This window comes from Phyllopteryx taeniolatus, chromosome 19 (assembly GCF_024500385.1).
Source record: "Phyllopteryx taeniolatus isolate TA_2022b chromosome 19, UOR_Ptae_1.2, whole genome shotgun sequence".
NCBI classification, from domain to species: domain Eukaryota; kingdom Metazoa; phylum Chordata; class Actinopteri; order Syngnathiformes; family Syngnathidae; genus Phyllopteryx; species Phyllopteryx taeniolatus.
In genome coordinates, this window is record NC_084520.1 from 8,231,812 (window position 1) to 8,242,974 (window position 11,163).

The 11,163-nt window shown below is 39.5% G+C and overlaps 2 protein-coding genes across 3 annotated transcripts; one reads left to right on the top strand and one right to left on the bottom strand.

Moving 5' to 3' along the window:
- Positions 1-646: 646 nt before the first annotated feature.
- On the bottom strand, positions 647-6,159 carry LOC133468985 (glucose-induced degradation protein 4 homolog). The gene is made up of 6 exons (XM_061755481.1): positions 5,656-6,159; positions 5,227-5,286; positions 4,526-4,633; positions 4,337-4,438; positions 4,133-4,263; positions 647-2,344 (listed from the first exon to the last, which is right to left on the bottom strand). Exons 1-6 carry the CDS (start codon positions 6,046-6,048, stop codon positions 2,281-2,283), a joined length of 858 nt encoding a protein of 285 aa, XP_061611465.1. The 5' UTR covers positions 6,049-6,159; the 3' UTR covers positions 647-2,280.
- A 37-nt stretch (positions 6,160-6,196) lies between these two features.
- atpaf2 (ATP synthase mitochondrial F1 complex assembly factor 2) lies at positions 6,197-10,798 on the top strand. Of its 2 annotated transcripts, none has more exons than XM_061755479.1 (8): positions 6,197-6,296; positions 6,670-6,714; positions 6,956-7,104; positions 7,264-7,361; positions 7,518-7,598; positions 7,958-8,070; positions 8,581-8,696; positions 10,062-10,798. In XM_061755479.1, the coding sequence occupies exons 1-8, from the start codon at positions 6,281-6,283 to the stop codon at positions 10,197-10,199; spliced, it is 756 nt and encodes a 251-aa protein (XP_061611463.1). In that variant the 5' UTR covers positions 6,197-6,280; the 3' UTR covers positions 10,200-10,798. The 2 variants fall into 2 exon arrangements, with proteins under 2 accessions (XP_061611463.1, XP_061611462.1); XM_061755478.1 differs by having other exon boundaries at positions 6,212-6,595.
- Positions 10,799-11,163: the final 365 nt, after the last annotated feature.

Here is an 11,163-nt window from a genome sequence, read left to right on the forward strand (position 1 = left end):
CTAAAAGCGTTCTCACGCATCATCCAACATGTATTCCAAGCCCGTTTGCGTGTTAATGGTCGTCTGTCTCTATATGTGATTGACTGGGGACCAGTTGAGGGTGTCTCTTCCCTTTCGTTTCTTTTTTCCAGCTCCATGCGACCCTGAAGCCGCATACACTGGGGACATTTTTTTTTTACTTAATTTGAACATGTACATCGGTTTCACATGATTACAATGTGTTAAAATGACTTTTTTTTTTTTTTTGGTAGAACAGGGGTTATGCCATTTTAACACATTGTAATCATGTGCAAACGATGTACATGTTCAAATTACAGTAAGTAAATTCAAATGACTCTTTTTTTCCAGTGTAGAAAATGTGGTAGAGAAAATGAATGCATGGAATGGATGAATGTAATTCTTAGTTACAATATTTAAACTTTTGCTGTTTTTTTTCCCCCAACCACATTTCATCCTGAAAGGCAATGCATTTATTATCCTTCCGTTGTGTAACAAAACTCTTCTTTGTTAATTTCAATCAATAATTTGAATCTGAGTAATGTGTCTCTTTTCACATGGGTGTTTACCTAAATGAGATGCTAGTCACTTCATCAGTTCGGCTTACATGACTAGGTCAAGTAGTCATTTACTAACTGATCCATACTCATTGATGTAGGAATTTTTATTAACAGAAGGCTCTTTTGCTGTAGGGTGCTCACAAAGTCACTGTGCACTGGTATTTTTTGTTTTTATTAGCAGACACGTTTTAATTTTGAAAAATGAGGTAGATATGTATTCTATATTGTCTACATGTCTGTGAATAAAAAAATATAAGTGCACTGTGACCTTACAAACAACCTATTTTAGCTCCAGGTGATGGCCTTCATTGACAGCACTTCTCTGATGCAACTTTAAAGGCATAAAATTAGCATGAACCATTTTCAGCCACTAGAGGGAAGCAAATGTTTTAAAAGGGTGCAAAACCACAGACCGCAGGTTTGTTTTGATACGATTTCTCTTTTTCAAATCCACAGTTCACTCCAACTCCGGCTCAATCTCAAGCAAACGCACATCTTGATCTGTTATAGTACAACTCTGATAAACTTTAAAAACATGGCACAGTCACATGACGAGGGAACATGATTTGGGACTTCAGAGGGAATTTTAACAAAAATATTTCCTTTAAATGAAGATAAGAGTTTTTTTTTCTTTCATATACTCTATGGATAGAATAAAATATCTGAAAATGGAGGCTTGCTGTTTGGAGAGTGCTATATTGAACAGGTTGCATAGTCAAAGAGACGTCATTGGAAGGATTGGAGGGAGTCTATAAATTAAAAGGGACATAAAAAGCTCTTTGTTTAATGCAGAGTGCAGAGCAAGCTGGCTAAAAAATACTCTGTTATAATACTTAAATGTGATTGATTTGTCTCTCAACATTCCAAACAGTCAAACGCTTTAAAATGTTTTTAAAAGCTTTTTCTCCATATAGCTTTGAGCTTGTGTACTGGGGGCATGTGAGCATTAGTATTGTAATTCATCTTTGTGCAAATGTAACAATAGAACAACATCCACGGCAATCACTTGTGACGAAAAAGCATATCTGCGAACACGAGGGGAAGAAGGGGTTGTTTGTTTTGCGTTGTCACCCACGTGGGGGCCATAAAAGTGCCGCAAAGTGTCCATCTTTTCGGATAGAATCACAAAAATATCCTCTTGGCAGGCAAACAAAGAACCAGCTTTAACCAAATACTGTATATACTGTCATGTCAAGCTTATGGGCTGATTAAAGCTCCCTTTCTAAAACCTGAAGAGCCCCGGTTATTTCTTGCTTCTTGTTGATCCAAGCAGACCGCCCTTGGGAATCCTTGTCCGACCCTAGTCAAATGTCGATCTGCACTTGGCTTCTAGAAAGCGAAGGTTCCAACTTATCTTATAAAGTGTCTTGAAGTGTGCCAAGTATTACAAAACAAAAGCCAGACATTTAAACATAAGACGGGTGAAAACCACACCTGGGCTCTGATGCTGGTTCTGACTTTACACGCTCCAGCCAGGGAGCACAACTGCATTTCCTTTTTTTTTTTTTTTTTTTTTTTTAAACCTCATCCAATACACATACATTCAAATGTCCTCTCGCATCCACTGGTCCATACTCTGTCCTTCCAACTGACAAGCACGTTCTTTTGACATGTCTTCTAAAAAAAAAAATCCCACACTGTCTTTTCCTAGTCTTATTAGCATCTGCAGACCTCTGCTTCGCCTCAAGTCCATCAAACACAAGATCCACGATGCCAGCCGGGGTCACCGGAACTCATAGATGGCGGCACTGTGCTCGGGGACGTGGGTGAGGTTTAGAGACTGGTACCTGAGTGAGGTGATACAACATAATTCAAATTACAATAAACAGTCACATATGAGGAAATATAGCATATACGTAATACCCAAAATAAATGAGTACATTGAGCTCCTGCATAATCACAGGTCGGCATTTGTGGATTCGCTTTGATAACGTTGGTAAGAGGCAGGGTACCTCCCGGACTGCTTGCCAGTCAATAGCAGGGCACATACTGTATAAACAGACAACTATTCACTAGAACATACAAACCTATTGGCAGTTTAGTCTTCAATTAACCTAAAATGCATGTTTGTAGGATGTGGGAAGAAACCGTCGTATTTGGAGAAAACCCACGCAAGCACGGGGAACATACAAACGCCACGCACAGTTTTGAAGCTGGATCTCCTAACTGTGAGGCAGACGTGCTGACCACCATCACACCATTATTTTAAAAAATAAAATAAAATGTATTTATGTAGCAATGTTGCATTGATGACTACACACGTTCCTAAAAGTGTTTTTGTTCACTAGGAAATGGAGAAAAATCTTAATCTTTTAAGTTGAGCCCTGTACATATTCAAAATATTATCTCATGAAAAGACAGAATTATGCTATAAACCAGGGGGTGGGCAAAGTAGGCCACATATGGCCCGCTCGCTTCTATAATCTGGCGCACCAAACATTTACGTGATTAAGAATGCTATCATATTTGCATTGATTTAGCTGTTGTTCTAAAATTGGTTAATTAAAATGTATTTATTCGTTTTTTTAAATTTAATTCTCTCATTAATTGATTTATTTATTGTAATAAAATCCAAAATATTCTTAAAACAAAATTTTACATGTACATTTAACATTCATGCATTCAAATATATCAGTAAATTACGAATAACCTAACCCATCTGTCCATTCTAAAAATCAAATGTGGCCCTTAGGCACAAAGGTTTGCCAACCCTTGCTATAAACTAAAACGGGCGTTTAATATTACAGGTTTAAAAACGCAACATGGGAATAAGTCCCAGTAAGTTTCTACTCCCCACTGTCAAACTGTACATAAACGCCTTTGTTGGGCTGCAATACTTAAAATGATGGCGCTTGAGACTTCAGTCTATTGAGTGGTTGGCAATACAACAGAAACTGAATGTGAAAAACTGAAAAAGCAATCTTAAAAATATGGTGCGATGCAGGAATATGAGGCTATGACATTAAAAAGCTTGCTCATGGTGCATGGACACATTTTGCATGATACCAGTAAACCACATACTATTAATACTGCTGTGTACTACTTAGGTGCACCGTGTGTTATTTCAATGTGAACTAGCATGCCGATTGGCTTGGTGAATTCTAGCTAAAGCCACGCAGAACAAACATGCCAATATGAAAAGGATTATTTCTTGCTACTGTATGACAGCCGCAAACATGGGGGGCTGTTAATGATTCCCCACTTTGGAGGAAAAACATTTAATATTCCACCTGTGCAAGCTCACATGGGTGGTGCTTTCCAATGTGAAAGGGAAATTGTTGATATTTGATTTCACGCAGAAGGAAGCAAGAATGACTTCGCATTAATATAAAGAAAAGCGAGCTGGCATCAGTTTCCATGTAATCGGAGAGCTTGAATATTAACAGTAAATTAAATACACCTGCACTTACTCATTAAACGTCATGTTGACAGATCATGTGAAACATTTTAAAGCAAGTCAACTGAAATAAAAGTGTCTTTGTCATGCTGACAACCTTCAGCTGTTCTGGGATGTGATCCAGTAACAAGTGGGCTGCTAAGACAACGACTAAAAAAGGAATAATGGTTGTGGTTACCATTCAGAACTCCTGTGGTAGTAGTAGCCCTCGATCGTTGCTGTGGATTTCTGGAAGCAAATGTAGTAAAATCCAGCAAAGGAAGCGCCACTGATGTCTTTGATTGTGTGGTCCGGGACCAGAAACTGCTCCTAGTGATACACAATAACGCCTGACATTACTAACAGTACGACGTCAAGTTTATGCCAAAAAATGATGCCTTACCTTCCACCTCATGAAAATATAGTCGGAATTTTTAAGATCCTCATAGTCAAAATCATCCGAGTTGAACGTCTTTGCATACTGGTAGAAGGCCTGGAACTTGCCCTGGTGACAAACACGAACAAAAGGATCATTTCAGAATAAACCTGCTTAATGTAAAACCTCCAACAGCTTCTCTCTTCATACAATTACCCAATGTTTACGATCCACATCCTCATCTGCATCCCACTTCCGGGTGAGAAATGGCCGTTTTCTGCTAATAATCTCTCCAGCGAAGAACGTTGTTAGAGTTGGATATTCCTGCCACAACAGACAATTAGTTTTTCATTTTGAAACTAACCTACATGTGAGCCATCTTCTTCACGGACAGCGTAGTGTGCTCTTTTGATTTTAGAGGTGGCCCATTTTTATTCTAAAATTAAAAACTAGCAGGAGGATGACGCAGCAGTAGACAGTAGGCGGCGATAACGTTTGGTAAACCTGCACAAGCCAATACAACAGCTGTTTAGTGGAGAAGTCTGGAAGGAGGTAAAATATCTTTCAACTGGGGAATTCCATGGTGAAATGTGTGGAATTTGGGTAATGTGGGGAATTGATGGAATGTGGAAAGTAGTTCCCACGAGGTTCTGAATAAGAATTCTGAATGGGAAGGATGGGGCACTTTTTTTGTTGATGTTCCATCTCTGAATGGGGTTTTTGTGTGTGTGGAAAATGTATCAATGTGGGAAAAGTGGTATTTTTGGGGGGGGGGGAAGTGGCTGCGAAATGTAGCAGACTGTTGATGAATGTAATTTACGTAAGGACGTGTCAATACCTAGTGAGCAAAATCTCCAATAACAAATTATTCATGAATTAAGATAGCTCTATCTGATAGTGATAATAGCCCCGCTCACCTCCGTTAGTCCTTTTATTTTCAGGTAACCACAGAGGTAAGAGTCCGCCATGGTGACGTGCTTGAGAGGGAAAGCAAACAAACATGAGCATCGTGAATTAGTTTCAAAGCAGAATTAGCCAGTTAATATGACGCAATTTCGAATATAACAAAACATGCAATTGTGTACAAGAGGAAGTCATCCGAATGGTATCTGCAGACGCTTAATAAACAGTTGTATTCGTGAATGAAATACGTCATTATTGGAGTACTAATTGTAATAATGGTTGCTAGTGTGGCATGAGGCGGTGCTAATCGATTGCTAGCTTGGCGATGTTAGGCTCATGCTCATTGATTCTCCAACTGTCAATCATCACAGCCCCGTTTGACAGCTCACCCATGCCCCTCGCAGTTCACCTTTGACGTGACAATGTTCGTTTCAAATGCCCACCTGTAAAACAACTTCCACGTCGTACGAATTCCCTTTGCTCTTTTGGTGGCCCCTGAATTTGGAGCCGCTATACAACAGCGAGGTGACAACACCGGGTTGCCGGGTGTTGATCGGGGGCGGAGGGACAAGCGAGGCCGAGGATGCGAGGGCCGCGCACTGGGAGTCGCTAATGTATCCAGCGGGGACAGGCATGGCTCCCGCTTCGCTGGCTGGGCACCGACACTGGTCAATAGCCGTCGGTGTGATGCCGGCGTCCACAAAGAAGCGTTGGGGGGGAGCTGAAGCTGTCCTCCAGCCTACAAAATCCCCTTGAAACCGGAATACAGTAGTTTGCCAGGGACCGAGCTCCCAGGAAAGTAAGTGGACTTCGACACAACGACGAAGGCAAAGCATCCGCACCTATCATTGGCTAAACCCATTCGACGTGCTTAGATCCTATATTCGTATTGGTTCAGTTGGCGGTAAGCGTCACGTTTTTAGATTGTAGTTTTTTCATGTTGTGAAAGCGTGCAAACAGCTATGTAGAAAACTACATTTCCCTACTCGTGAACGTTTTCACTACGCTGCTGCCTGACAGACGAAGAAGGTCACACGCGTCCTTTTGAACGCTGGAGCTCCAACTGAGATGAAAAATCCTGTCAGTAGGTAAAATTATTACCCCGGTAATCATTTAACTACTGCCGTGAACATGCGATGTAAATGCTCCTAAATAAACACGTAAAAATGTGCCATCTCGTTATCTAAGAACAACCGAGCGTGTTAATGCTCTTTAGCTAACTTAGCTTTCCGTAAACATAGCAATTTCACTTCATTAGTGCAATGTTTAGAAGCCTTGCAAGACTCCACATGCTATTCGGAAATGTCCTCTCGCCGTATAAAATACACCCAAATCCTCAGCACTTCAAATATTCCTTGAAATACTCATCATCAGCCGCAACGGGTAAGGCAATAGCTGATCATTTTCTTCATCTCCATTGGGAATACTCAACAAAACATATTCTTATCTGCTTCCAGAGAGAAAAAGATTTTATCAGGACGTCAGTATATCCCAAGGTGAAGGTATGTGCACATCACCTATGTTCTCAAAACATACAGTATTATCAGATTCATTTGCCTTGTCACAATAATATTAATCAATTTTGTTAAATATGGTTTGATTTTAATTGTATTCATAACGGGAATTACTAATGTTCCCATTTTCTGTGTGTGATGTTGTTACTTCCATCCATTATTTTTTTTATAGCGGTTGTCCTCATTTGTTACTGCAAAAGATAATATGTTGTTTAATTGTCTGTTTTAGGAGGTTTATTTGAGATAAACCTAGATCGAAGGAAGCTGAAAACTCCTGGAGGGAATCTGTTTACAGTGCCAAATGAAGCCCTTGCCATCGCCGTGGCAACTGAGTGGGATGCTCAAAGGGATACACTCAAGTTTTACACAATGCACCTGGTAAGCCTTGTCACCTGACATTTAAGGCAAGTGTCATTCATATGGGTGTGTTATATTTCGCAAAAATCTGTACAGTCACAAGCCACAACGTTCGTAGTTTTATCCTCTCAAAATCGAAAAAATTGATCCAAACTGACTGTACTGTTATTCTTTTTGGAGACTACACTTTGCAACACTGCTCTGGACAATCCTACACAACGGAACAAGGACCAAATGATCAGCGGTGCTTTAAAGTTTCTGGAGACAGACACTGTTTGGTATGTGACTTAGACACACTAATTCAACTTTTATACATTTGTAATGTAGATTGAAAGTACTGTAATTATATCAGTACTGGTAGTGATGATAAAAAAGTAATTATTGAAAGACACACCGAAGGAGCAATTGAAGCGTAAAGTTAATGTTTGTTGTAGTTACAGAGTGGAGGAGCCTTATGGTTTGGTTGATCTACAGAAAAATGAGTGGGACCCTGTACTACACTGGATTGAGAATAGGTAATCATGGTTAAAGCGCATGCACTCACCGGGCACAACAACATTAAGTACAGAGGCAAACTCTGAAGAGGTCCATTGCAATACATGGCTATTTTACAAAGATTATAATACTCCATCTTGATTGACCCTACCAGAGTGGGATAGTTGTAAAAGGTTTGCCATTGCATATGTAATTTGCAGTGTTGTACACTATTTCGTTCCTCACATTTAGCTCTTTAAGGTGACCATAATTGAATGTTTCTGATGGTGGATCCCATTAAATTGGGCAGTTGTACCTATTAAGTGGCTTGTGAGTGGACCTAGACATGAATGCAGTAAATGACGTTCCAGATGTTTAGTGAGTTACATGTCAATTTCAGATACAACGTCACTATTGGTTCCTCATCCAGTATTATGGGCCCTGACATCCCTCAGGCAACCAAAGACACGTTCTCCCAGCATCTTAAATCGTACAACTTCTGGTCTTTGACAGGTAATGCATTTGCAAACAAGTGAATGCTTGAATTTGTTTATTTGGTAAGAAGAAATCCTATTGTCAAATTACTAACGTGAGGTTTAGTAGTTTGACTAAAATTACTTTTTAATGATTATGTTATGTTACGTGGCACGGTGGACAACTGGTTTGAGCGTTTCAAATCCCGGCCCCGCCTATGTAGAGTTTGCATGTTCTCCCCGTGCCTGGGTGGGTTTTCTCCGGGCACTCCAGTTTCCTCCCACATCCCAAAAACATGCATAGTAGGTTGATTGAAGACTCTAAATTGCCCATAGGTGTGAATGTGAGTGCGAATGGTTGTTTGGTTATGTGTGCCCTGCGATTGGCTGGCGACCGGTTCAGGGTGTACCCCGCCTCCTGCCCGAAGATAGCTGGGATAGGCTCCAGCACTCCTGCGACCCTTGTGAGGATAAGCGGCTCAGAAAATGGATGGATGGATGTTAGGTTACAGGAGTAGAGCGCTATAATAATTAGTTTTATTCCGTGCAGGACTTGAATATGTGATCACCCAGCTGAAGTCTGTTGTGTTATCACTTGGGATGATTGACAGACATCTTAGTGTGGAGCAGGCTGTGCTGCTCTCCAGGCTGGAGGAGGAATACCAGGTAGGACAAACAGGCTGGATGTATTTTTTTTTTATTTAAATTTTTTTACCTTACACTTTAAATCCACCCTCCAGTTGAATGCCATTTTCCTCATGCAGTCTTAAACAATGGTTGTTTTCGCCTTGTGTGTGTCCGTGTTGGAGTTACTACAGTTTTAGTGTTTCTTCGACTGTAGATAATCCTGCACAAGAAGTTTAAAAAAATATATATATATTGTACCAATTAAATTCCCTCAAGGAGAAATTCAACTTTACACATCTTTTATTCTGCACTACACTGAGGAACAGATCACACATGCAGGCGGGGGCTTGGGGAGCCTTGCTTTTTACTTTTTTTTCTGGTGCATTATAGCAGGACAAAAAAAAAAAAAGCTGTGTCAAAACTTTGGACTCCGACACATAATAAAGCATAATCATAATGCCCCTGTTTAACTGACACTCCCAGAGAGGTATTTAATTAAAAAAATATGTATTATTGTAGTTTGCAGAGGTTTGAAATGATCAATACTGTATATTAGCAACAGCTCTCACAGTATGATGCAGTCCACTTCTTCAACACTGCAATACTGTATACTCCAAATAATAAACATATTGTTCAGTGTTTCTCAACCTTTATTGAGCCTAGGCACCCATTTTACATAAGAAAAATGATAATCTCATGATGCATTACCATAACAAAGATATATTTGTAATTCATAAATAGTAATTTTCAGAATAATTTGGTGAAGTTGAATCATTTCCCGCGGCACAGTAGGGTGCCATACCCTGTTTGGGAATCACTGTGTTACATTAATACCAAAACTGATCATTATTACCTATCTAAAGGCAGTTTCCATACTGTTCTTGTGTTGAATCATCTGCTTATGTAATTGGTCACAATGCACTAGAACTTGGCTATCAGTGCCTTCTTACCTTATCAATGCATGACACACTTTATCTGACGTTGCCTTGTTCACACAGTTCCATTCTTTGTTACGCTTAGTTGACTTTAAAGAAAGCATATAAAATTTATTTTCATACATTTTTTTCAACTTTTAATACATTTTTGGGGAAACTATCAAAATGATTTACATTTGAAGTTATCGTTTTATGACATTTGACATCGATACTGCAAAGCACTTGTTTTTTTTTTTATTTTGTTTTTGTTTTTTTTTACAATTGGATATCTCATTAAGGTCAGTTCTTGTCTTACAAAGATATTCTGCATATGGTTTTATTAAACATTAGGATTTGCATATATTCCCTGGTGGAAAGTGTTGCCTGATCTGTGGGGCCTATAATTTGCACTGCAAAGTATTACAACAGGGCTATTGCTGTGTTCTTTTTGCGGACTAAACTAATCAACCTTTTTCCTCTTCCCTCACAGATTCAGTGTTGGGGAAATGTGGAGTGGGCTCACGACTATGACATGTACGAACTGCGGGCTCGCACTGCTGCCGGTGCTCTGTTTGTACACCTCTCGTCTGAGAGTTCGACTGTCAAACGTAAACTTTTGCAGGACTGAGAGGAAGAAGCTTGCATGATGAAAGAGCGGAATACAAACTTCCCGTCAAACAGACACCACTCCACAGTGTATGACTCAGAAATAGAATATATCCCGTTTATTCTATTTAGTAGTGACAGCTGCTCAGTCTCTATCCATTGTAGTCATCTGCCCTTTCAAACACATCACCAGTCTTTTTTGCTGTGTTTATGTGACACCACCCACTGAGCTTCCAGTTGGTTTTCAGTCATCGGTGACATGTCTGGACACTGTGCATGAAGTGAATGGAGACTTAATGTTTGTTGTATTTGTTTGGTTAAATCTCAACAGCATGTCAGTTTTCATAGTCTGCTACATTGACTCCATCCATTTGCTAGACTGCTTTATCCTCATTAGCGTTGTATGTGAGCTGGAGTCCATCCCAGCTGACTTCGGGTGAAAGGCGGGGGTCCACCCTGAACTTGTCGGCAGTCAACTGTCTGCTACATTTAAACATGTTAAATGTGTGGACGATGTACGCTGTGCTCTATGTTGTAATGGCACAAACATTCAGTTGAAATACTGCTACATTCATGTTTTTTTTCATCTTTTGAGGTATTGATTAAATACTATAAAATTGACACTGATGTTTCTGACCAATATATTTGTAGGAGCTACTACCAGAAAGATATATCCATACATCCATGCAGTCAAATCACATTAGTCATTTGATATCGCAAAACTCATTTAATTAATTTACATGCTGACAATTTTGGACATGTTTGTCTATTAAATAGATTAAATAGACTATTTCCACGAGAGTCAACATTATAAAGTAAGTACACACAATAAATCAAAAGGCGTTATTGCTCAAAAAATAAATAAACAAATTTTAAAAATGAGAACAAGCGACACTATCATAATCATAAAACAATTTGAGTTTTACTGTGGATTTGGATTTTGGATTATTTACAATCGTCTAGCCTCGATGAGTGAAGTCACGGCT